We start from the raw sequence: 27,250 nt of genomic DNA, 5'->3' as shown, positions 1-27,250 counted from the left end.
GATTGAGTGTCTTATTAGGGTGGTAGTTACCTCCTAACTGACATCCTCACTTTCACCCTTTATTCCGTCCTAATCCTCGCAGCGTATCTTGAATGACCTTTTTTTTTTTAATCTTTATTGGAGTATAATTGCTTCACAATATTGTGTTAGCTTCCGTTGTGCAACAAAGTGAATCAGCCATATGCATACATATATCCCCATATCCCTTCTCTCTTGTGTCTCCCTCCTACCCTCCCTATCCCACCCCTCTAGCTGGTCACAAAGCACTGAGCTGATCTCCCTGTGCTATGCGGCTGCTTCCCACTAGCTATTTTACATTTGGTAGTGTATGTATGTCCATGCCACTCTCTTACTTCGTCCCAGCTTACCCTTCCCCCTCCCTGTGTCCTCAAGTCCATTCTCTATGCCTGCGTCTTTATTGCTCTCCTGCCCCTAGCTTCTTCAGAACCATTTTTTTTTTTTTTTAGATTCCATATATAACTGTTAGCATACGGTATTTGTTTTCCTGTTTCTGACTTAACTTCACTCTGTATGACAGACTCTAGGTCCATCCACCTCACTACAAATAACTCAATTTCCTTTCCTTTTATGGTTGAGCAATATTCCATTGTATATATGTGTCACATCTTCTTTATCCATTCATCTGATGATGGACACTTAGGTTGCTTCCATGTCCTGGCTATTGTAAATAGAGCTGCAAGGACCATTGTGGTACATGGCTCTTTTTTTTTTTTTTTTTTTTGCGGTACGCGGGCCTCTCCCGTTGTGGAGCACAGGCTCCGGACGCGCAGGCTCAGCGACCATGGCTTACAGGCCCAGCTGCTCCGCAGCATGTGGGATCTTCCCAGACTGGGTCACGAACCCGTGTTCCCTGCATTGGCAGGCAGACTCTCAACCACTGCGCCACCAGGGAAGCCCCGGTACATGACTCTTTTTGAACTATGATTTTCTCAGGGTATATGCCCAGTAGTGGGATATGGTATTTCTATTTTTAGTTTTTAAGGAACCTCCATACTCTTCTCTGTAGTGGTTGTATCAATTTACATTCCCACCAGCAGTGCAGGAGGGTTCCCTTTTCAGCACACCCTTTCCAGCATTTATTGTTTATACATTTTTTCATAATGGCCATTCTGACCATTTTCATTGTAGTTTTGATTTGCATTTCTCTGATAATTAGTGATGTTGAGCATCTTTTCATATGCCTTTGGCCATCTGTATGTCTTCTCTGGTGAAATGTCTATTTAGGTCTTCTGCCCATTTTTTAATTGAATTGTTTGTTTTTTTGGTATTGAGCTCCATGAGCTGTTTATATATTTTGGAGATTAACCCTTTGTCCGTTGTTTAATTTGCAAATATTTTCTCCCATCCTGAGGGTTGTCTTTTCATCTTGTTAATGGTTTCCTTTGCTGTGCAAAAGCTTTAAAGTTAATTAGGTCCCATTTGTTTATTTTTGTTTTTATTTCCATTACTCTAGGAGATGGGTCAGAAAAGATCTTGCTGTGGTTTATGTCAAAGAGTGTTTTTCCTGTGTTTTCCTCTACGAGTTTTAGTGTCCTGTCTTATATTTAGGTCTTTAATCCATTTTGAGTTTATATTTGTGTATGGTGTTGGGTAGTGTTCTAATTTCATTCTTTTACATGTAGCTGTTCAGTTTTCCCAGCACCATTTATTGAAGAGGCTGTCTTTCTCCATTGTATGTTCCTTCTTCCGTTGTCATAAATTAGGTGACCATATGTGCGTGGGTTTATCTCTGGGCTTTCTATCCCGTACCATTGATTTATATTTCTGTTTTTGTGCCACTACCATAGTGTCTTGATTACTGTAGCTTTGTAATATAGTTTGAAGTTGGGGAGCCTGATTTGTCCAGGTCCATTTTTCTTCCTCAAGATTGCTTTGGCTATTTGAGGTCTTTTGTGTTTCCGTATGAATTGTAAAATTTTTGTTCTAATTCTGTGAAAAATGCCATTGGTAGTTTGATAGGGATTGCGTTGAATCTGTAGATTGCTTTGGGTAGTATAGTCATTTTCACCATATTGATTCTTCACCATATTGATTGGTATATTTCTCCGTCTGTGTCATCTTTGATTTCTCTCATCAGTGTTTTATAGTTTTCTGAGTACAGAAAACTATAGATAGGTTTCTCGCCTTCTTAGATAGGTTTATTCCTAGGTATTTTATTCCTTTTGTTGCGATGGCAAATGGGATTGTTTCCTTAATTTCTCTTTCTCATTTTTCCTTGTTAATGTATAGGAATGCCAGAGATTTCTGTGCATTAATTTTGTATCCTGCAACCTTACCAAATTCATTGATTAGTTCTAGTAGTTTTTTGGTGGCATCTTTAGGATTTTCTGTGTATAGTATCATGTCGTCTGCAAACACTGACAGTTTTACTTCTTCTGTTCCAATTTGTATTCCTTTTATTTCTTTTTCTTCTCTGATTGCTGTGGCTAGGACTTCCAAAACTATGTTGAATAAGAGTGGCGAGAGTGGGCATCCTTGTCTTGTTCCTGATCTTAGTGGAAATGCCTTCAGTTTTCACCATTGAGAATGATGCTTGTTGTGGGTTTGTCATATATGGCCTTTAGTATGATTTTCTATGTATAGTATCATCTCATCTACAAACAGTGACAGTTTTACTTCTTCTTTTCCAATTTGTATCCCTTTTGTTTCTTTTTCTTCTCTGATTGCCATGGCTAGGACTTCCAAACAGTGACAGTTTTACTTCTTCTTTTCCAATTTGTATCCCTTTTGTTTCTTTTTCTTCTCTGATTGCCTTGGCTAGGACTTCCAAAACTGTTGAGTAAGAGTGGTGAGAGTGGATATCCTTGTCTTGTTCCTAATCTTAGTGTAAATGCTTTCAGTTTTTCACCATTGAGAATGATGCTTGTTGTGGGTTTGTCATATATGGCCTTTATTATGTTGAGGTAGGTTCCCTCTAAGCCCACTTTCTGGAGAGTTTTTATCATAAGTGGGTGTTGAATTTTGTCAGAAGCTTTTTCTGCATCTCTTGAGATGATCATATGGTTTTTATTCCTTAATTTGTTAATATGGTATATCACATTGATTGATTTGTGTATATTGAAGAATCTTTGCATCCCTGGGATAAATCCGACTTGATCATGGTGTATGATCCTTTTAATATGTTGTTGGATTCTGTTTGCTAGTATTTTATTCAGGATTTTGGCATCTATGTTCATAAGTGATATTGGTCTATAATTTTCTTTTTTTTGTGATATCTTTGTCTGGTTTTGGTATCAGGGTGGTGGTGGCTTCGTAGAATGAATTTGGGAGTGTTCTTCCCTCTACAGTTTTTTGGAAGAGTTTGAGAAGGATTGGTGTTAGCTCTTCTCTAAATGTTTGTTAGAATTCGCCTGTGAAGCCATCTGGTCCTGGAGTTTTGTTTGTTGGAAGATTTTTACTTACCGTTTCAATTTCATTACTTGTGATAGGTCTGTTTATATTTTCTAATTCTTCCTAGTTCCGTCTTGGAAAATTGTACCTTTCAAAGAATTTGTCCATTTGTTTGTGGTTGTCAATTTTATTGGCATATAGTTGTTTGTAGTAGTCTCTTATAATCCTTTGTATTTCTGTGGTGTCAGTTGTGATTTCTCCGTTTTCATTTCTAATTTTATTGGTTTATGTCCTCTCCCTTTTTTTCTTGATGAGTCTGGATAAGAGTTTGTCAATTTTGTTTATTTTCTCAAAGAACTAGATTTTAGTATTATTGATCTTTGCTATTGTTTTCTTCATTTCTATTTCATTTATTTCTTCTCTGATCTTTATGATTTCTTTCCTTCTAACTTTGGGTTTTCTTTGTTCTCTTTCTCTAGTTGCTTTAGGTGTAGTGTTAGATTGTTTATTTGAGATTTTTCTTGTTTCTTGAGGTGAGATTGAATTGCTATAGCTTCCATCTTAAAACTGCTTTTGCTGCATCCCATAGGTTTTAGGTCATTGAGTTTTCGTTGTCATTTGTTTCTATGTATTTTTTAATTTCTTCTTTGATGTCTTCAGTGATCTCTTGGTTATTTAGTAGTGCACTGTTTAGGCTCCATGTATTTGTGGTTTTTACAGTTTTTTTCCTATAATTGTTTTCCAGTCTCATAGCGTTGTGGTCAGTAAAGATGCTGGATATGATTTCAATTTTCTTAAATTTTCTGAGGCTTGATTTGTGACCCAAGATGTGATCCATCCTGGAGAATGTTCCATGTGCGCTTGAGAAGAAAGTGTATTCTGCCACTTTTGGGTGGAATGTTCTATAAATATCAGTTAAATCTGTCTGGTCTATTGTGTCATTTAAAGCTTGTGTTTCCTTGTTTATTTTCTGTTTGGATGATCTGTCCATTGGTGTAAGTGGGATATTAATGTCCCCTACTATTACTGTGTTACTGTTGATTCCCCCTTTCATGGTTGTTAGCATTTGCCTTATGTATTGAGGTGCTCCTATGTTAGGTGTATAAACATTTATAATTGTTATATCTTTTTCTTGGATTGATCCCTTGATCGCTGTGTAGTGTCCTTCCTTATCTCTTGTTAACAGTCTTTATTTTAAAGTCTATTTTATCTGATACAGGTATTGCTACTCCAGCTTTCTTTTGATCTCCATTTGCATGGAATATCTTTTTCCATCCCCTCACTTTCAGTCTGTATGTGTCCCTAGGTCTGAAGTGGGTCTCTTGTAGACGGCATATATATGGGTCTTGTTTTTTTGTCCATTCAGCCAGTCTGTGTCTTTTGGTTGGGGCATTTAATCCATTTACATTCAAGGTTATTATTGATATGTATGTTCATATTACCATTTTCTTAATTGTTTTGGGTTTGTTTTTGTGGGTCTTTTTCTTCTCTTGTGTTTCCTGCCTAGAGAAGTTTCTTTAGCAGTTATTGTAAATCTGGTTTGGTGGTGCCGAATTTTCTTAGCTTTTGCTTGTCTGAAAAGCTTTTGAGTTCTCCATCAAATCTGAATCTGAATGAGATCCTTGCTGGGCAGAGTAATCTTGGGTGTAGGTTTTTCTCTTTCATCACTTTAAGTATATCCTGCCACTCCCTTCTGGCCTGCAGAGTTTCTTCTGAAAAATCAGCTTATAACCTTATGGGGATTCCTTTGTATGTTACTTTTTGTTTTTCCCTTGCTGCTTTTAATATTTTTTCTTTGAACTTAATTTTTGTTAGTTTGATTAATATGTGTCTTGGTGTGTTTTATCCTGTATGGGACTGTCTGTGCTCCCTGGACTTGGGTGACTATTTCTTTTGCCATGTTAGGGAAGTTTTCCACTGTAATCTGTTCAAATATTTTCTCAAACCCTTTCTTTTTCTTTTTTTTAAATTTACATTAAAAATTTTCTATACAGCATGGGCTTCCCTGGTGGTGCAGTGGTTGAGAGTCTGCCTGCCGATGCAGGGGACACAGGTTCGTGCCCCGGTCCGGGAAGATCCCACATGCCACGGAGCAGCTGGGCCCGTGAGCCATGGCCGCTGAGCCTGCGCGTCTGGAGCCTGTGCTCCGCGACGGGAGAGGCCACAGCGGTGAGAGGCCCGCGTACCGCAGAAAAAATAAATAAATAAAAACTATAAAAAAAAATTTTCTATACAGCAGGTTCTCCGACCCTTTCTTTTTCTCTTCTTCTTCTGGGACCCCTATAATTCGAATGTTGGTGCATTTAGTGTTGTCCCAGAGGTCTCTGAGGTTGTCTTCAATTCTTTTCATTCTTTTTCCTTTATAACTGCTCCTCAGCAGTTATTTCCACCATTTTGTCTGCCAGGTCACTTATTCGTTCTTCTGCCCCAGTTATTCTGTTATTGATTCCTTCTAGTATGTTTTTCATTTCAGTTATTGTGTGGTTCATCTCTGTTTGTTTCTTCTTTAGTTCTTCTAGATCTTTGTTAAACATTTCTTGTATTTTCTCAATCCGTGCCTCCATTCTATTTCCAGCATTCTGGATCATCTTTACTATCATTACTCTGAATTCTTTTTCAGGTAGATTGCATATTTCCTCTTCATTTATTTGGTCTTATAGGTTTTTACCTTGCTCCTTCAACTGTGACATATTTTTTTGCTGTCCCTTTTTTTTTTTTTTTTTTTACGTTTTTTAATGAGTGGGATTGTGTCCCTATCTTACTGGTTGTTGGGCCTGAGGCTTCCAATACTGGAGTTTGTAGGCTATTGGTTAGAACTGGGTCTTGGTGCTGAGATGAGGACCTCTGGGAGACCTCACTCCGATGAATATTCCCTGGGGTCTGTTAGTCCAGTGGTTCAGACTTAGAGCTCCCACTGCAGGAGCTTTGGCCCAACCCCCGGCTCATGAACCAAGATGCCGCAAGCTGCACAGGGTGGCAAAAAAGAAAAAAAAAGGAGAACAATAGCAAAGTAAAAAATAAAATTAGATGAGGAAACTAACAGATATGTTAGAAAAAATATAAAAATAAAAACGTAGATGAAATAACAACCGGAAGGTAAAACAGAACCACAGTAGTAAAAAAGAGGAGGAGAAAAAAAAAATGAGGTGGAAAAGGCCTTGGCTGTGGAGGGCGGGGCCTAAGCAAGGGAGAGATTTGGTTGGTGGGCGGGGCCTATGCTTAGGACCCACAAGGCTGGAAAAGGCCCTGGGAACTGTGGGGGGTGGGGCTTAGCCTCAACAGAAGGGGCCCAGGCTTGCCTCCTGCCTCTGGTCTCAGAGGGCAGGGGACCTCACCTGGGAGCCCAGCAGGCTTCCTGGGCTTGAGTGGGCGGGGCAAATGCCCTCGTCTCCTGCTCCTCCGGTCCCAGAGGTCCCCTCCCACCTACCTCTCCTGGTCTTCCTGGCCTCCCTCTTATGCCCCCAGGGCCTATGCGGCCTGGAGGGGGCTTTGGAAGGCAGGGGACCAGCCTAGGAGCTCAGCAGGCTCCCTGGGCCCAAGTGGGTGGGGCAAACGTCCTCTGCTCCTCTCCTGCTCCTTGGGTCCCAGAGGGCCCCTCCACCTGCCTCTCCTGTTCTCTCCCGGCCTCTCTGCTATGCCCCCAGGACCAACCCGGTCCAGAGGGGACTTCTGAGGGCACAGGACCTGGCCTGAGAGCTGGGCAGACTTCCCCAGCCAGTTGGGCAGGGGAAACGCTGGGTGCGCTCCACCCTGATCCAAGCCCCTGAGGGTCCCTCCAGGCACTGGAGGGCTCCCAGAACCCCTCCCCGCTCTCAGACACACCTCAGGGGCACCGGTCTTGTCCAGCCTCCACTTCTCCTCCCCCTTCAGTCCCTCCATGTCCTACCGGTTCGATTGGGGGTTCTTCCCATCTCGTTGGGCATCGGGGTTCCCCACCAGCGTCTGGCAGTTGTGGGGTGACGCGAACTCTGCGTCTTCCCACCGCCATCTTCTCACCTTTAGCTTGAATGATCTTTTAAAAATACAAATAAAAATGATTTAAAAATACAAATCTTTTAAAAATGCAAATCTATTTTCTAACTCCTACTTCAATCCATGGCTTTCTGTTACTCTTAAGCTAAAGCCAAGATCCTTCATAAGTCTTGGAAGGACTGAGTGGTCCAACTACTACCTCCTTCTCCAGTCTCATGTCATCTCCCTCCTTTCCTGCCTCTGTCCCCTATTCAGCCACATGGCCATGGTCCAGTCTCCTCTTGACCATCACACACCTTCTACCACGGAGCCTTTGCACCTGCTGTTGCTGCTGCCTGGTGTTCCCTCCTTTCCCCTCTTTATCTTGTGAATTTCCAGTGGTCCTCAGCCTGGTCCTCATGTGCTCAGGAAGCCTCCAATATGCCCCTTTGCAGGCTGGCCTCACAGCACTTTGTCCCCTCACCAGAATTATGATCTTACATGTACTTGTGTGATTATTTGATCAGTGTCTGTCTCCTCCACTGGATTCTTAAAATCAGACCCTGTCTCTGTATCTTTCATCTAGTCTTTCATCCCCACTGCCTACTTTTGTGCCTGTCACAGAAAGAGTGCTCAGTAAATATTTGTTGACAAAAAACAAAAAAAAGACTATTTTATCTCTAAGCATCTAGCACAGAATCGAGTAAAAACAGAGTTTTAAAGGGCATAAATAGAGTAATGGCATATGTCACCCTAAGTACACAGTATCTTCCAGCATCATTCTAAGATGGACCAAAATGGTGGTTACCAGGGACTGGAGGGTGGGGGCGATAAGGAGAAATGTTGGGTAAAAGGACAAACTTGCAAGGAGTAGTAAAAAAGTCCTAGAGATATAATGCACAGTACAGTGAACATAACATAGACAACAATATTGTATTATAATAATCAAACTTGATAGGAGATTAGATCTTAATTATTCTAACCACAAAAAACCACAATTATAGAGATGCTAGCTATTGCTATGATGACAACTATATCACAATATATAAATGTATCAAATAAGCATGTTGTACACCTTAAATTTATACAATGTTATAGGTCAAATACTTTCAATTAAAAAAGTAAGATAGACCAAAAGAACTTTATATAATGGCTTCAACTAAAAAAAAAGAATTCAACATTTATTGCTGCAGGCTAGATAAGCCTAGTTGTCAGTAGTGGATGTTATATGCACCTTACCTATTTAATCTCAGTATTTAATATCTTATCCCTCTAGCTACACCATAATTGAGCTGCTTTTTTCCCCCCTATAGCTACTAACATCTTAGGCATATGTGATTCAAACATGGTTTTTAAAAGTGTTCATCTTGAAATAGTCTCAGAATCAACCAGCAGGTACAGGATCTGTGGTAGATGAGGGAACATGGGCTGCACGTAGCTTTAGGGTAGGAAGAGGAAGCCAAGATGCTGAGTGACAGCTGGAAAACTGAGGGGAGTAGGAAACATGAAGAGGAGATTTGAATTGACTGCATCTTGTGAAGGGTGGACTAGACTGGGTGTTCAAGGGAAAAACATGTTCCACAAATTCAGGATGTAGACATAAGCAGATGGGGCAATTATCTGAGAGTATAAAAGCCCTATGAGGTGAAAATGGGTCTATTTATCTCCCCTTGAAGAATCTGTAAAAAAAGACCTAACTTCTTCCAGAGACTCCAGGTCAAACCTGCTTGGGGGTTGCAGCAGAAGGGAGGTGAGGGGTTAGCTGTTAAAACTGTAAAGACCTACCTGTTTGCATGGAGTTTTACCTCTCACTTCTGCACATCAAATTAAAGTAGATCTCACCCCAACTGAGGGGGTGGTGACTTGGACTCCTGCCCTGGGTGGACAGGCAGGGACCACTTTCTCCCTGGGGTGGTGGTAACATCAGCGATGACTCTGGGGACCCTTCCCTAAGTGTTTTGCTCGGTTTTGACCCCGTTGTTTGCAGACAGACAACCAGATGGATGCGCTGACCCCTGGAGGTGTCACGCCCTCACCCTGGGGCAGTGGCCACTGCGTTTCTCACTCTTCCTTGTCGCCCTCCTCCCGCAGGAATCAGAAGGCGTTTCCTGCCACTACTGGTCGCTGTTTGACGGTCACGCGGGGTCCGGGGCTGCTGTGGTGGCATCCCGCCTGCTGCAGCACCACGTCACGGAGCAGCTGCAGGACATCGTGGAGATCCTGAAGAACTCGGCCGTGCTGCCGCCCACCTGCCTGGGCGAGGAGCCCGACCACACACCCGCGAACAGCCGGACTCTGACCCGCGCGGCCTCGCTCCGCGGAGGGGTGGGCGCCCCCGGCTCCCCCAGCACCCCGCCCACGCGCTTCTTCACCGAGAAGAAGATCCCGCACGAGTGCCTCGTCATCGGGGCTCTTGAAAGCGCATTCAAGGAAATGGTAGGTATCACTGAAGACTCTAGGGCAGCAGGGGCCCGGGTGGTCGCTTAAGCCACATACTTGTTTCTTAGAAAGTTCCCTGGAAGGGCATGTCTCTGACCTGTCCACTTGCTGCATTGTCCCCTCCGTCTGCTCCTTTTACAGCAGGGCTTCCATTCTCAAAACAAGTGGGCAGCAAGAGAGTTCTAGCCTCCCGTGCCGGCAAAGGTGTAAAAGAAGATGGAAGCGGGATAGTGAGTGAGGTGATAGGCTTATTAAATGGACGCGTATTGCTTCTCTTTCTGCCAACTCTTAGGGATGCCAGCTGGTAGGATTGAACTTAATTGAAACTGTGAGCTCGGTTGCCATCTGTTTTACACGTATGTACACGAATTCCAGGTGTTTGGGGAAATGGAGCTTTTAGTAAAGTGTTCAGAAGTACGCTTGCTGTACAGATCTAATCTGAGAACAGCTGTTTTCCCATGATTGGCAGTGTGGTTCCCACTGCTTAAAGCAAGTGGGAGCCAGTATCCAAGAATTCTTTGTTTTACTTGGGAACGTGGATTTGTTTGTACATTTAAATTTGAATATATCTGATCAGGGGATTCAGCCTCCCTCCTGAGAACACACTAAGCTGCCCTCCCGGTGTCCCCTGCTTGTCCCTCTGCCCGGTGAGAATGCACATAGAAGGTCTCTTCTGTGCCACCCCCTTGAGCTCACTTATACTGAGGCAACTATTTGGGTTCCAAAGATTTTCTCTCCTGAGCAGCATCCTGTATGCAGATACAGTAGGAGATATGTAGAGATGTTATAAGGACTAGAGTAAGGTGAGTGGGCAGTAGTGTCCTTATAACCTAGAGATTAAAAAGTGATGACAAGCTCTTAGGTAGAGCAGGAGCAGCTAGAAGCATCTCTGCAGAATTGAATGTACACCCCGTGCACATTCCAGGATCTCACGATGTCAGGTTGAGTGCTAATGAGAGGAGAAAAGTAAATAATATTAAAGAGCATCATCTGATTTGTTTACAAGGCAGAGAATTGTTCATATACTCATGCCTCTAATTTGCAGTCTCTCCTCACTTTAGCTCATTTCTTCTTCGGTTCCAACGTTTCTCTCCTTGTCACATATTTACCCTTTTGAGTAGCAGGTGGTTTAAAATGCACCTCCATGTCAGGAGTATCTGGTAGCCTTCAATCCCAAGAAAAACACCAGGAGGCAAGAAAAGATTATTTAGGAAAAAAAGGAATCAAGGTTAGAAAAATGGACTCCTCCTTGGGCTTGGTATAAAAATCTCCCTCTGTCATGGAGGCTCTGATGTGAATAGCTGTTTCTAAACACGGATGCTCAGAAAGCTAAATATTGAATTGAGGTGACAGTTTGACAGTGGACCTTCCCCCTAACGGGAGAAGAAGTCAGTTTACATGATAGAAGTGAAAAAAGCAGAAGAAATTTTGGCTTTTTTATTTCCTTCGGTAATTGCTAGTACTATGAGGTATCTTTTACTTCGCACTGCTGTATTCTCCACTTCATCCACTAGAGGCCAATGTCACATTGAGTCAAGCCTCCACAGCGATCTCAGACTGTTTCTGCCCATTAATGGTGCAGGTTTCCTAGCACCTACTGTACTTGAGAGGCTCATTGAGAAACATACTTAGTAAAGAGCCCCATTCTTGTTTTTTAAATTTTTAATAACTTTTCACTAGCTGATTCATTACCAGAAATCTTTCTTGGACACTTGGTTGCCAGCGAAAAGATCACATCGCTTTCCTGTGTAATTCATTCAATCCATAAATATTGGTTGAGAACTAACTCTAAGCCAGGGCTAGCTGGGAAAAAAGCATGGAAGAAATTAGGCAAAGACAGATATTAAACAGATAAACTATAAATGGGAAGGGCCTCGAGAGAAGAAATGCAGAGTAGGTAGGAATCTGATAAAGAGATGAAGTAGGGTTCCCTGGAGAAGCAGTGCTGTCAGAGAGTAGGGAGAAAGCAGACAGAACGTGGGAGCTGGGAGAGTGCTCTGGGCAGAGACAGCCGTTTGTGTGAAGACCCACATCACGGAGAGAACCCAGATGGGCCGAAGGCAGCGAGCTGACGTCCACCATGGTTAGATGCAGATTCCAAGTGCAGGGATGCTGTAAGGGGACTTGGAGAGGCCATCTGTAACCAGCCTGTGGATGACTTGCTGTGCCGTAATATGGATTTTGGGCCTTAAGCCATTCTGTTGTTTTCTAATCCACCCCACCCTATAGCTTCTTCTTCACACTTAACGTTTTTCCCAGATTGTCTGTCTAGCCCCCAGCATGCCTGCTACCTGGGCTTTGCACCATGTGCTTGGACTTTTTAAGGGAGAATACTCATCATTCCTTGGTTCTCCTGGTTCTTGGCAGTGTGGCCCTGCCTCCTGCACGGCTGGGGACTGAGCCAGCTGATGCCTGTTGGCCCAGAATAGTTATTAATACTGTCCCCTTTTACTCTCAAAAGTGTCCCTGTCTGGATGATGTCATATGTTTACCCTAATTATAGAGATGCTCTAGTTTTTTTCTTTGCTTCATCAGGGACTTCAGGAAAAATCTACTCCAGCGTCACAGAAAAGTGCCTGACTTGGCCATTAAATAGCTTGGGTTGAGCTTCAGAACTTACAACAGAGAAATTATACCGCATACTACGGAAGGCCATTGTCAACTCATAAAAAATACTTTTTCTTTCCACCCTTTCTCGCTATTAGGTTTTGAGAGTCAGCGTTTAAAGGTAAACTTTGGTTTGAAATGCTCAACACACAGCTGATTTCCTTATTCTGTTGGCCTGACCTTGGTGGTTCCTCCTTTAGACCTTTCCGAGGGGAGCAGGTTTGGAATCTCCCGGCCATTCTTAATTTTTTTCCTCACAACAGCCAGCTACTTTCTAACTTTCTAGGTGTTCTTTAGGTATTGCAGGTTTTATGCCATTCTGATCCCCTGTAATAGGAAAACTCAATATTGAATAAGATTCAGTCATTTCAGCTTTGTGGCTCTCTTGCTTTCTCCTGCACTTTCAATCCCTAAAAATTCCCCATGCCTAGCATCTAAGCCTCAAATTTGCCACACTGATGACATATTTGCAGCTATCCCTCCTGAGATTCAGAATGTAACATAATATCTTTAAAGGCAAAGCTTGCCTTTCGTTTGGGGTTTTGCCTTATTTATGACAGTTCAGCAAAGTAGAATCAGAGGTCATTCCTCTCTCCCCACCTCCCACCAGTGCCCTTCTCAATTACTTATATATATATATATATATATATTTTTTTTTTTTTGCGGTACGCGGGCCTCTCACAGTTGTGGCCTCTCCCGCTGCGGAGCACAGGCTCCGGATGCACAGACTCAGCAGCCATGGCTCACGGGCCCAGCCGCTCCGTGGCATGTGGGATCTTCCCAGACCGGGGCACGAACCCGTGTCCCCTGCATCGGCAGGCGGACTCTCAACCACTGTGCCACCAGGGAAGCCCTCAGTTGCTTATATTTTATAACCAGCATTCTTCTAGACACCATGGGGGTCTAGAAGGAAAACATTGGATTTTGTATCTGGGGGTATTTGTCGTCACATTATACGAACACAGCGATAGATAGTATCTCATTTGTTTTAATGTTCTGAGTGACATTAAGTGAAATGTTCATATCTATCTGAAAGAGAAAATTGGATAAAAAGATTCAGAAACACCAGACCAGAATAAATAGTACCTATTTCTAGGAAAAAGTAGGTACCCATCGAAAAATAAAGACTAACAGAAGTGGGGGGGGGGGAACGCTGTGGACCAGAGGAGATGGTAAGTTTCATCAAATACTGTAAGCCTCTTTGAAGGCACTGTTTTTCCTCTTCTCTTTGATCCTGGGGTTGTCTGGCACAGTATGTGGCTTGTGAGGAGGTGACCTCTGACCACGGGCCTCTGATCCATGCTGGCAGAAGTGGGTCTGCCCTGTGGTCCCCTATTGCATCTCATCTTGGATCTCCCTTCGGAGTGAAGGCTGCGTGGCCAGCTCCTCCTGTGTCCACCGTGGAAAATGAACCCTCGCTTCCAAGAGGACCAGGATCTCAGGAACTTTCTGACTGACTTCATTTCTGCTTCCCAACTACACTTTGTAACAATGCCTACTTCTGCAGCTAAGTTTTGTCACCTATTATGTTTAGGTGGTTGCTTGGCTCAAGATGACAGATACGAAGAAGATAAATGTCTTCTAAGTCCTGATGTCAGTCTCCTTCCTACTTCCATACCCTCCAAAAACAGGGGAGTCATGTAAGAAGTCACTTCCATTGTTGGTATAGTTGCAGGAGACCTTTGCCCTCCTAGGAATCAGAAGCAAGTCAGCAGTGATGACCTTTTTTACCTACAGGAATTGAGTTATAGACACAGGCAGGAGGATCTCAAAATTCTGTCCTATTTCCTTTTCAGTGTGGGTATAGATTCCTCGCTACAGTGAAGAATGTTTTGGAGGTTTGATTGTTACGAAGGGAGAAAAATGGCAACATTTTAACTTGTAAAACTAGCATACATCTTACTGTCACTGAGTAAATGGTTGGAAATACCACTCAGCTTGGCTTTGTCGGTAAAAACCATATGGTGACACGATGGTGAAAAAGGAGGACGAATGCAAAGCTAATTTATAGTTTATAAATTTTAATGGTTTTGAGAATTAGAATAGTAATGGTAAGTGGACCTGTTGGTCTGTCTGTATTTAAGCTAGAGGCTTTTTGTTTTTGTTTTGTCTTTGTTTTTAGTAGAACAGGAAGTTCTTCCGAGAAGGAATGAGCATGTGATTCCACCAACAGCCAGCAGGTGGCGATATTAGGCAGTGCTGGTTTGTCCCTTCCCCATTGCCTGGCTGACAGATTGGCTTCTCAGAATAAACCGAAATCAGGCCCAGATACTAAAACCATGCAGAATCTTTATTATTTGTGACTGACGCTATTAGCAGTGTGCTCATAACCATGTTTTAACCCAGCTAGGGGGAGGTGCCAGGTCCTATTGAAACCACCCAACACTCGCTGCCTTCTGGTGTTTGATATTGCTTTCCTTTTGCGACCTGAAATTGGTAGGAAACAAACAATGATCCTGGAGCTGCATCATCTGTGGGACTTTAGAACCAAATTACAGTGGTCCCGAAAAATATATTTTCTTTCTTGCAATTCTTTCCTGCTGAATTAGTCTCCTTTCACACACATTCTTTTTTCCCTTCACTGCTCTCATTCTTCCTTGCAACAAAAAGGAGCAAAATACAATCCCAAGTCTTAAAAATTGGATCCATTCTTTGATTTAGAGATAATCCTTGCTTAAATGTAATATTTAGACAGATGCAACACAGGATAAATCAGTCCTGCTAGGTAGAAAGCAGCCTTGAGAGGGACTCTTGATTGAACAGATAAATCAATTATCTTGTTAATGGAATCTTCTGAGTCACTTAAGTTGATCCTTTTAGATCATACTGGAAAAGGAATGATAGTATGTGCATGTGTTTTGCTGGTAATTTATTCTAGACTTATGTCTTGAGGTTCATGGCAGCTAAAATGGGGGAGATATTCCAAATCGGTCTTTGTTTAGCGCAAGCGGTGGGCAGTTTTTCATGATTTCCTTAATCTTTTGAAAAAAGTACCCAAACTTCTTGAGGGATACATTTTTAAATTTTTTTTTTAAATGTAGAGTGTGAGAAGCTTAAGCTAACTGGAAAAGTTAAGAGTTTGAAGAAATTAGGTAGTTAATTCAACAGTAAATATATCTTTATTGACTTCATTTATCATGTTTGATCTGGTAGTAGAAGGACCACCCAGATGGTCCTTTAATGTTCCTTTTAGTACTAAGATTTTGTGAAGCATCTTTTAAAGAGGAGTAGGTGGTGTAGGAAAAAAAATGTGCTATTTTGTCTTCTAGGGAGGGGAGGGGGAAGCAATTATTTTTAGAATATGTTCTAGTTACACCCAGTTTTAGAAGAAGAAATAAAAGAGCGTATTTTCATGTCAGTGAATCCTACAGGGCGGATGAAGTCTGTGGAAACACATCTTTCAAATCCTTTCACCGTGATCCCAGAGAGCACACATGTAATTAAAGTGTGCGTCTGAGCGCACACGCATATGTCTATTAGCACGCAGAGGCGGGAGGTGATGAAAGCATGAGTCTGTTAGCGAAGTTTCTTGTATAAAAAATAGCTAGACTTTGGTCCACTGTTTATGTGGAAATGTTGCCAAATTTGCATTCCTTATGCTGGGGGAACTGCAGAGGGAAGGTAGGAAAAGATGAAAGAAATGATGAAATCAATTAGAAAAAAATACTGACTCACGCTATTAATGTCATAACAAGGCATTCAATGGGCAGGCTAACTGGAATGTTTCCCCCTAAATGAAAGGCAAATGTGAACTCTGCTGTAGCAGAAAAATCTTAGTGTCAAACGCTCTATCTTGATATTTTTTTAAAAGATGAAATAATTTTATAATCATTTTCTGGTGATGTAAACCATGATAAGTAAGACACCTACAATGCAGAATAAACTTGTTTGTCTGAGTCCCAGAGGAATTCTTTGACGTGGGCGGCTCTTTCACGTGGACTCTACTTTTTGGATCGCACCAATGGTTTAAGTCTGTCAAGCATCATTCACACTCCAGTCCGTAAGCAGTTGGGTGCTTAAAGGATTTTTACTCAAAACTGCCTTTCATTCAGACTTTAGGTATTCAAACAAATAGTGATTCTGGATGTGAAAGGATAGTTTCTGTAGCTAGAGCAGTTCTTTCCAGTGTATTAAACATGTTAGTATGGAGTGTGGGCTTTATATACCAGTTTCTATATTAATTTGATGAAATATATATCTATCATAATATCAACTTTATTTTATTTATTTAAATGCAAAAAAATTGCATAAACCTACCCGCAAACTCCTTTGTGAATAGGGTTGTTGGTTCTGTTTTGATGCACTGTTTGGAGGTTCAACAGACAGAACTTCTGACGTCTTGATGTTTTCTTTCCCGTCTTTCATTTTCTTGTGACGGTCTTTCCCTGCTGACGTGTGTCCCTCCTCCCGTGTCACCCTCCAGCCTCCTGCCATCCCTACTTGGGTTCTAAGAACCATTCATTCATTCCTGTCAATTGACTGCGTGTTATTAGAAGCCTGGGTTCCTGCTTAATTATTATCTCAGTGAGTGTTTATGCATGTGGTAAGCTTTTCACTTATGAATGGTGGGACACATGTCTCGTGTTAAGGCAGAGGTAAAATGGTGGGGAGATAATTGGAAACCCAGGCGTTTTATCATGTATTTCTTTATTTGCCCATTGAATAGATATTTATTAAATTACGTTTTACTTGGCCCAACATGGGTGTTGAGGATCTAGCACTGAGCGAGAAAGGTCTCTGCTCTCAGTCATGGGATCCAGGCTGTGGGGAGAAGCTAGCTGGTCTCCGAAGCCCCTCATCTACGCCGTCTAATTTAATCCTCATGACAGCCCCTTTAAGCTAATTTATACAGAGATTGTACATAAATTTTTAAAATTCAGTGTGGTCTTTGGGGGTGGTCCTCGTGCTTGACCTGTCTGCAGCACTTGATGTTGTCATTCACTCAACCCCTTTTTGGAATTCTTCTTCACCTGCTTCTAAACCATCACGTCCCATATAGTACACTCATTCTTACCCCTCCCGATGGTTCCTCAGCTTCCCCCCCCGCCCCCCCCGCCTCCACCGGCCCTTAACCTTTACTCAGTTCATTCCCAGTATGTTAGTTTCTCCCAGGTCTTGTCTTCGTACTTTTCCCCTCCTTACATTTTGACCAATACTGTGTTCTTAATTTGTTTTCAAAGCTCGGGCTCTTCTCCTGTTTCCAGCTTCTCCTTGGTGATTTCTCTGACTTTGTGTTACCGCCTCTGGCCTCTGGAGCACGGCAGCTGCCGATAAATGCTGGATTACTGAATTATCTCCGCTTCCCATCAGGAGGCTGGCTGAAGCAGCTGAGTTCTAATTCTGTGGGTTTCTAAGCATCACAAACGGGCCCTGGGTCAGCCGACAGCAGCCTCAGAATCAGCCAGAGCACCGTTTCCTGCTCTTCTGTACCCCACCCTTGTCCTTTCTTCCTTGGCCCCAACAATAGATGGCGATGAGAACATTTGCCATTATTTTGGCCAGCATTCGGTTTATTTTCCTAACGACTCTCATTTGTCTGAGGTCAAGGAACCCTGGCTTCTGTCACTGACACAGCGTTTCACACAGACATCTGTCTGGAGGATGATGCATCTCTGTCCACAGGAATGTGGTTCTATTTTTAATTTCCTTGGGGAGACCTCATTAGGTGGCAGGTAATAGATACTAGGCTTTAGAGGAGGAGACCCCGATTGGAATCCAGACTCCAGCAGGGTAAATATGGGCAAGTTCCCCACTTGTCTGCATCTGAACAGTGAGGTGAATGTTACAGTTGTGAGGATGAGATGCGATTCTATACGTAAAGTGCTTCTCGCACTGCCTGACACAGAGGAAGTGCTCACTGACGGCTGGCTGATACTATGCGTGTGTGTCCCTCTTGTGAATTAGTGGCCTTGGGAAGAGGACGTTAGTTCAGAGTTCAGAAGCTTCTATCTTTGATCAGTAAGACGGGGGTGGACTCCTGCCAAGTTGAATTGAGGACACAGTCCTTCAAGTCACCTGTCTCGTCTAGCTGTAAAGGAATTTATTTACTGGAGACTTTGGGGTTAAAAACATTGATCAGGTCCAAGCACTCGACATTATTAGCCTCTCATCTGTTTTACACAGCAGCTCAGGCTGTCCATACAAAGACTGAATTTTCCGTAAGCCATGATATGTATTAAATACAATTGGTTTAATTCTTCTCATTTTTGTCTGATTAGATCTGTTTGCCTTCCCTTGTTTCCTGTCTCTGGTCCGCACATGGTCTGGTAGGCGACCGTTTTATGCCAGTGTCCTCTCCAGAAATGCTTGTCAGTTGATAGAAAGCCAGTACTAAAGATTTTCTTGTCCCTTCTTCGAGTCGTACTCAGATCTTAGGGCTGTGTCGAGGGAGCAAGGCTAAGACAGTCTTTGTTCCTGTACAGTCCAGTACTAACTTTGTCTTCTTCTCCAGGACCTACAAATCGAACGAGAGAGGAGTTCATACAGTATATCTGGTGGTTGCACAGCCCTCATCGTGATTTGCCTTTTGGGGAAGCTGTATGTAGCAAATGCTGGGGACAGCAGGTAAGCAGATTAGCCCTCTGGTTCTTCCTAAAGTTCAGTGCCTTCCTTTAATTTTTTAATCTTTTTTAAAAAGTTAAATGCTTAGAAATAAAATAATCCTGCTTGGGATTAGATATTGAGAAAGATAAGCCTTCTATATCTGGATAAGAGTGCATTTAAGAAGACTCATCAGGAAGGTATTAAAGGATATGGGTGGTCTTCTCCTTACTTGTCTGTAGCAGCAGTTCACGTATATATATATATATATATATATATATATATATATATATACTTGTGTTTAACCTAAACCAGTAGTGTCCAAATTTTTTTTGACTTCAGAACCTGATTTTCGATGAAAGCTTATTAGCAGGGACATAATATTTGAGAGAGACGAGGAGGGAGGAAAGGGATTTGAATGAAATGGGTGTTTGGAGGGACCTGGGGAGGACTCCCCAGCTAGTTCGTTTTCTACTCGGTAACTTTGCCCTGTGTCTCCTCCCAGAAGCCCAGGAGTGTCTCCTTTTATGCATGTGCCCCTACAGCCTGCATTTTCCTCTCTTCTGGGTTCAACTGAGAGGAATTTGGGGCAAGAGATGGTGGTTAACCCTTACTTTATCCAGTATTACCAGAAATCAGATAGACTTGTGTTTTAATCTTCTTTTAAATGACTGATACGTGCTCACTTTAGGTATGGCCACATCTGTTATTTAGTCGATATTAAATTAATTTTCACAGACTTTGTGAAAAGTGTTGTAATATGGATTATACATTTCTCCACCCCTTGAGTAACAAAATATGTTGGCCTTCTAGCAGGACTTTTTGCCAAAGGCCGACTCTATTCTGAAAGCAGTCAAAGTACTGGACTCTAATCGTGATGTCCTCAGAGGATGAGTGATTTCCCTACACGGGCTGTGGTCTAAAGATGCTGTCATTCCTCCAGCTTCTTCCTCTGGGTCACGTGCCTCTTCTCAACATCTCTGCTTGGTCTAGCCCTCCCCTGAGGTCGGACCCTCCCCTTCCCTGACTCCCTCAGGCAATCAGTGAATTCCAGAGAGCAGGAGAGCCTGAGGGAGTTTCCAGTCAACCTAGTTAAGCATCCTCTCCCTGTCTTGCCACTAAAGATTCTGGAGACCAAAGGACTGTGACCTGCCAACGCAGCAGTATTTGGAGTTTGAAGATTTTGGAAGGTCTGTTTATTTTTAAGGTTTATGTGGATTTCTGTTCTGCTGTCTCAGTTTCAATATAAAATTTTTCCAAGTAAGTGGAAGTGAGTATAAGATGCCATGTTTATTTCATGGCTTCTATTCCCTAGTGGTCCTGGCAGGAGACAGACTCCAACTCACATGTATCAACTGAATGAAGGAGTGAAAGGGGACCGGCTAGGAGCATTGAGACCAGGAGGGCATTGAAGCCCCCTAGGCCTGCAGGGTCCAGGGAGGAAATGCTACAGCTAAGCCCAGGAGAGGGGGGGCCCACAGATGAGGGCCCCTAGGCAGGGGCCACAGGAGAGAATGGGAGGAAATACTCCGACTTCTCCTTCTTCCTATCCCGCTTTCTCCTACCGGGGCCTCCCATTGGATGAGCCTGGCTGGAATGAGGGTCAGAGAGGTTGGTCAGCCAGGGCACAGACACAGGCCAAGATTGCATCTCCAGGGTGGGGGGCAAGCGGAAAATCACCAGCACATCTGCTGCCCCTTGTGCCCTCCCCAGGGTTGGAGCATCTTGAAAATAGGAATCGTCATCTCCCGGGGCCTTGTAAGGTACACACTGAGGAGCCGGCCTCTGAGCCCTTGTTCACTTCTGGATCTTGAGTTTGCTGGAGACAGATGTGCAAGTCAGGGGATGATTCCTTTCTGTTCTGTGTAAAACCGAATCGATGATACAGCTTTTGCACTCATATTCACCTTTAGTCTTGATGTCTGGTTCCGTGTTTTTCGAAAAGAGTTTGCTTCCCTGGCCCTTCCAGTGATGAAGGTGGTGACCGAGTGCTTTGTTCCCGCCCCTCGTCCCAGGGAAGCATCTTTCACCAGAGAACTCCAGGCTCGGAAGGTAACCCAACTTCCATGCCCAGAATATCTTTATGTTGGATTATGCCTTTCAGAGAAGCAGCTCCTCCCCAACACCCTGTCCGCGTTTTTGAGCACAGTTTCCTTCAAAGCTCTGAGCTCCCTGACAGAGCTGCCTCCCCAGCCAGCCAGGGCTTCAGCCCTACTTCCCAGAAGCTCAGTGCCCTGTTCAGGACCTTGCGTCCCACCCCACCCCCTTTTAAGTGCCAGTGTCTAGGCCAGATCTTGATTTCCTCATCTATAAAAATGGTGATATTGGACTAAGTATTAATTTCTAAACATTCTGGCATTCTAAAGATTGTCACTATGAGGTGTGACACTTTGGGAAAGTAAAGTGGTGCTCTAAAGGTTGGTCTTTTGGTTATTTTATCTTTCTTAGAGTCAGTTTTTGAAATTGTCAAGTAACTGAAGTTCCTGTGTTTCTAAGTGTCCACAGAAGTATGATGTTTTACATGCTATTCCTAATTTGAAAAGCTTAACAGGTGCTTTTGTCCTTATTAAAGCTGTAAAGCACACCCCCCCCTCCCCACCAACTACACAAATTATTTTATGAGAAAACAGCATCTCTAGAACCTAATCAGCTTAATTACATTTGTAGTATTCTGGCCCCAGTATCCAGATATGAATTTGGGGTTTTGCGGCTGACGGGTTGGGTTTGCTGTTCACTTATGGGTCATATGTTATGTAGAAACGTAAGAGCAATATGAGTTTGTATTGTGTGCACTGTCCAAAAAACTTGTAGGACGCTTATTAGTTAGTGTATTTTCAGCTCTTGTATAAACAATACATATTTGGTATCACCTTATGTAGGATCACTGCCTGGTTTATATACTAATAACATAGGTGTTTGTGTTTACAAATATATTCAGTTCTTCCCAAGAAACAGCAGCTAAGTGACTTTTTATCAGACCTACGTAAATGTAGGTCCATTATGACTTATGGACAAGTAGTCGTGAATCCAAGGGCTCAGTTTAAACAAATGGTCAAGCCAACAGAGAATTCTGACAACAGAGCCCTGATTAATTGCTAATTTTTCTTCTTTACTCTCAGATATTGGCTGCCCATCTGTTTGCTTTAAATCTTGACAGTTTTGAGAGTGAAGCAAATCTTTGTCATAGGATCACTACCCCATAATTATTTACACTTAGGAAAAAAGAACCTTTGCACTGGTTTGATTTGGAAACTACTTGTGGTCAGGAACTGGTTTTGTTTGTTTTTAAATTTTTATTGTTTTATACAGCAGGCTCTTATTAGTTATCCATTTTATACATATCAGTGTATATATGTCAATCCCAATCTCCCAATTCATCCCCCCCCACCCCCCGCCACTTCCCCCCACTTGGTGTCCATACGTTTGTCCTCTGCATCTGTGTCTCTATTTCTGCCCTGCAAACCAGTTCATCTGTACCATTTTTCTAGGTTCCACATATATGCGTTAATATACAATACTTGTTTTTCTCTTTCTAACTTACTTCACTCTGTATGACAGTCTCTAGATGCACCCACATCTCTACAACTGACCCAATTTCATTCCTTTCTATGGCTGAGTAATATTCCTTTGTATATATGTACCACATCTTCTTTATCCATTCATCTGTCGATGGGCATTTAGGTTGCTTGCATGACCTGGCTAATATAAATAGTGCAGCAATGAACATTGGGGTGCATGTATCATTTTGAATTATGGTTTTCTCTGGGTATATGTCTAGTAGTGGGATTGCTGGGTCATATGGTAATTCTGTTTTTAGTTTTTTTAAGGAACCTCCATACTGTTCTCTGTAGTGGCTGTATCAATTTACATTCCCACCAACAGTGCAAGAGGGTTCCCTTTTCTCCACACCTTCTCCAGCATTTGTTGTTTGTAGATTTTCTGATGGTGCCCATTCTAACTGGTGTGAGGTGCTACCTCATTGTAGTTTTGATTTGCATTTCTCTAATAATGAGTGATGTTGAGCAGCTTTTCACGTGCTTCTTGGCCATCTGTATGTCTTCGTTGGAGAGATGTCTATTTAGGTCTTCTGCCCATTTTTGGATTTGGTTGTTTGTTTTCTTAATGTTGAGCTGCATGCACTGTTTATATATTTTGGAAATTAATTCTTTGTCCGTTGATTCGTTTGCAAATATTTTCTCCCATCTGAGGGTTGTCTTTTCGTCTTGTTTGTAGTTTCCTTTGCTTTGCAAAAGCTTTTAAGTTTCATTAGGTCCCATTTGTTTATTTTTGTTTTCATTTCCATTACTCTAGGAGGTGGACCAAAAAAGATCTTGCTGTGATTTATGTCAAAGAGTGTTCTTCCTTTGTTTTCCTCTAAGAGTTTTATAGTGTCCAGTCTTACATTTAGGTCTCTAATCCATTTTGAGCTTATTTTTATGTATGGTGTTAGGGAGTGTTCTAATTGCATTCTTTTGCATGTAGCTGTCCAGTTTTCCCAGCACCACTTATTGAAGAGACTATCCTTTCTTCATTGTATATCCTCGCCTCCTTTGTCATAGATTAGTTGACCATAGGTGTGTGGGCTTACCTCTGGGCTTTCTATCCTATTCCATTGATCTGTATTTCTGTTTTTGTGCCAGTACCACATTATCTTGATTACTGTAGCTTTGTAGTATAGTCTGAAGTCAGGGAGTCTGATTCCTACAGCTCCGTGTTTTTCCCTCAAGACTGCTTTGGCTATTCGGGGTCTTTTGTGTCTCCATACAAATTTTAAGATTTTTTTCTTCTAGTTCTGTAAAAAAGGCCACTGGTAATTTGATAGGGATTGCATTGAATCTTTAGATTGCTTTGGGTGATATAGTCATTTTCACAGTATTGATTCTTCCAATCCAAGAGCATGATATATCTCTCCATCTGTTTGTATCATCTTTAATTTCTTTCATCAGTGTCTTACAGTTTTCTACATACAGGTCTTTTGTCTCCCTAGGTAGGTTTATTCCTAGGTATTTTATTCTTTTTGTTGCAGTGGTAAATGGGGTTGTTTCCTTAATTTCTCTTTCAGATTTTTCATCATCACTGTATAGGAATGCAAGAGATTTCTGTGCATTAATTTTGTATCCTGCTACTTTACCAAATTCATTGATTAGCTCTAGTAGATTTCTGGTGGCATCTTAGGATTATCTATGTATAGTATCATGCCATCTGCAAACAGTCACAGTTTTACTTCTTCTTTTCCAATTTGTGTTCCTTTTTCTTCTCTTGACTACTGTGGCTAGGACTTCCAAAACTATGTTGAATGAGAGTGGCGAGAATGGACATCTTTGTCTTGTTCCTGATCTTAGAGGAAATGCTTTCAGTTTTTCACCATTGAGTATGATATTTGCTGTGGGTTTGTCGTATATAGCTTTTATTATGTTGAGGTAGGTTCCCTCTGTGCCCACTTTCTGGAGAGTTTTTATCGTAAATTGGTGTTGAATTTTGTCAAAAGCTTTTTCTGCATCTATTCAGATGATCGTATAGTTTTTATTCTTCAATTTGTTAATATGGTGTATCACATTGATTGATTTGTGTATATTGAAGAATCCTTGCATCCCTGGGATAAATCCCACTTGATCATGGTGTATGATCCTTTTAATGTGTTGTTGGATTCTGTTGGCTAGTATTTTGTTGAGGATTTTTGCATCTATGTTCATCAGTGATATTGGTCTGTAATTTTCTTTTTTTGTAGTATCTTTATCAGGTTTTGCTATCAGGGTGATGGTGGCCTCATAGAATGAGTTTGGGAGTGTTCCTTCCTCTGCAGTTTTTTGGAAGAGTTTGAGAAGATGTGTGTTAGCTCCTCTCTAAATGTTTTATAGAATTCACCTGTGAAGCTATCTGGTCCTGGCCTTTTGTTTGTTGGAATATTTTTAATAACAGTTTCAGTTTCATTACTTGTGATTGATCTGTTCATATTTTCTCTTTCTTCCTGGTTCACTCTTGGAAGGTTATACTTTTCTAAGAATTTCTCCATTTCTTCCAGGTTGTCCATTTTATTGGCATAGAGTTGCTTGTAGTAGTCTCTTAGGACGCTTTGTATTTCTGTGGTGTCTGTTGTAAGTTCTCCATTTTCATTTCTAATTTTATTGATTTGAGTCCTCTCCCTCCTTCTGTTGATGAGTCTAGGTAATGGTTTATCAATTTTGTTTATCTTCTCAAAGAACCAGCTTTTAGTTTTATTGATCTTTGCTATTGTTTTCTTTGTTTCTATTTTATTTATTTCTGCTCTGATCTTTATGATTTCTTTCCTTCTGCTAACTTTGGGTTTTGTTTGTTCTTCTTTCTCTAGTTCCTTTAGGTGTAAGGTTAGATTGTTTATTTGAGAGTTTTCTTGTTTCTTGAGGTAGCATTGTATTGCTATAAACTTCCCTCTTAGAACTGCTTTTGCTGCATCCCATAGGTTTTGGATCATTGTGTTTTCATTGTCATTTGTCTCTAGGTATTTTTTGATTTCCTCTTTGATTTCTTCAGTGATCTCTTGGTTATTTAGTAATGTATTGTTTAGCCTCCATGTGTTTGTGTGTTTTGCATTTTTTTCCCTGTAATTGATTTCTAATCTCATTGCATTGCGGTCAGAAAAGATACTTGATATGATTTCAGTTTTCTTAAATTTACTGAGGCGTGATTTGTGACCCAAGATGTGATCTATCCTGGAGAATGTTCCGTGCACACTTGAGAAGAAAATGTAATCTGCTGTTTTTGGATGGAATGTCCTATAAATATCAATTAAATCTTTCTGGTCTGTTGTGTCATTTAAAGCTTGTGTTTCCTTATTAATTTTCTGTTTTGATGATCTGTCCATTGGTGTAAGGGAGGTGTTAAAGTCCCCCACTATTATTGTGTTACTGTTGATTTTCTCCTTTATAGCTGTTAGCAGTTGCCTTATGTATTGAGGTGCTCCTATATTGGGTGCATATATATTTATAATTGTTATATCTTCTTCTTGGATTGATCCCTTGAACATTATGTAGTGTCCTTCCTTGTCTCTTGTAACATTCTTTATTTTAAAGTCTATTTTATCTGATATGAGTATTGCTACTCCAGCTTTCTTTTGATTTCCATTTGCATGGAATATCTTTTTCCATCCTCTCACTTTCAGTCTGTATGTGTCCCTAGGTCTGATTTGGGTCTCTTGTAGACACCACATATATTGGTGGTGTTTCTGTATGTATTCGGTGAGCCATTGTCCTTTGGTTGGAGCATTTAATCCATTCATGTTTAAGGTAATTATCGATATGTATGTTCCTATTACCATTTTCTTAATTGTTATGGGTTTGTTTTTGTAGATCTTTTTCTCCTCTTGTGTTTCCCACTTAGAGAAGTTCCTTTAGCATTTATTGTAGAGCTGGTTTGGTGGTGCTGAATTCTCTTAGCTTTTGCTTGTCTGTAAACTTCTGATTTCTCCATCGAATCTGAATGTGATCCTTGCCAGGTAGAGTAATCTTGGTTGTAGGTTCTTCCCTTTCATCACTTTAAATATGTCATGCCACTCCCTTCTGGCATGTAGAGTTTCTGGTGAGAAATCAGCTGTTAACCTTCTGGGAGTTCACTTGTGTGTTATTTGTCGTTTTTCCCTTGTTGCTTTCAATAATTTTTCATTGTCTTTAATTTTTGTCAGTTTGATTACTGTGTGTTTTGGTGTGTTTCTCCTTGGGTTTATCCTGCCTGGGAGTCTCTGCACTTCCTGGACTTGGGTGGCTATTTCCTTTCCCAGGTTAGGGAAGTTTTAGACTATAATCTCTTTAAATATTTTCTCTGGTCCTTTCTCTCTTCTCCTTTTGGGACACCTATAATGCAAATGTTGTTAATGTTGTCCCAGAGGTCTCTTAGGCTGTCTTCATTTCTTTTCATTCTTTTTTCTTTATTTTGTTCTTCTGCAGTGAATTCCACCATTCTGTCTTCCAGGTCACTTATCCGTTCTTCTGCCTCAGTTATTCTGCTATTGATTCCTTCTAGTGTATTTTTCATTGCAGTTATTGTATTATTCATCTTTGTTTGTTTGTTCTTTAATTCTTCTCCGTCTTTGTTAAACATTTCTTGCATCTTCTCGATCTTTGCCTCCATTCTTTTTCTGAGGTCCTGGATCATCTTCACTATCATTATTCTGAATTCTTTTTCTGGAAGGTTGCCTATCTCCAATTCATTTAGTTGTTTTTCTGGGGTTTTATCTTGTTCCTTCATCTGGTACATAACCCTCTGCCTTTCCATCTTGTCTATCTTTCTGTGAATGTGGCTTTTGTTCCACAGGCTGCAGGATTGTATTTCTTCTTGCTTCTGCTGTCTGCCCTCTGGTGGATGAGGCTTTCTAAGAGGCTTGTGCAAG

General features: G+C 41.6%; 1 protein-coding gene across 4 annotated transcripts in view; it reads left to right on the top strand.

Moving 5' to 3' along the window:
- Positions 1–27,250, top strand: part of PPM1H (protein phosphatase, Mg2+/Mn2+ dependent 1H) — a 264,421-nt gene that overhangs the window by 111,859 nt on the left and 125,312 nt on the right. For all 4 annotated transcript variants that reach the window (XM_067697206.1, XM_067697207.1, XM_067697208.1 and 1 more), the window contains exons 3-4: positions 9,394–9,738; positions 18,800–18,912. In XM_067697206.1, the coding sequence (XP_067553307.1) occupies positions 9,394–9,738; positions 18,800–18,912 (458 nt within the window). The remainder of the gene's footprint in view (positions 1–9,393; positions 9,739–18,799; positions 18,913–27,250) is intronic.

This window comes from Pseudorca crassidens, chromosome 11 (assembly GCF_039906515.1).
Source record: "Pseudorca crassidens isolate mPseCra1 chromosome 11, mPseCra1.hap1, whole genome shotgun sequence".
Lineage (NCBI taxonomy): Eukaryota > Metazoa > Chordata > Mammalia > Artiodactyla > Delphinidae > Pseudorca > Pseudorca crassidens.
This window is presented reverse-complemented; position numbering and strand designations above follow the sequence as displayed.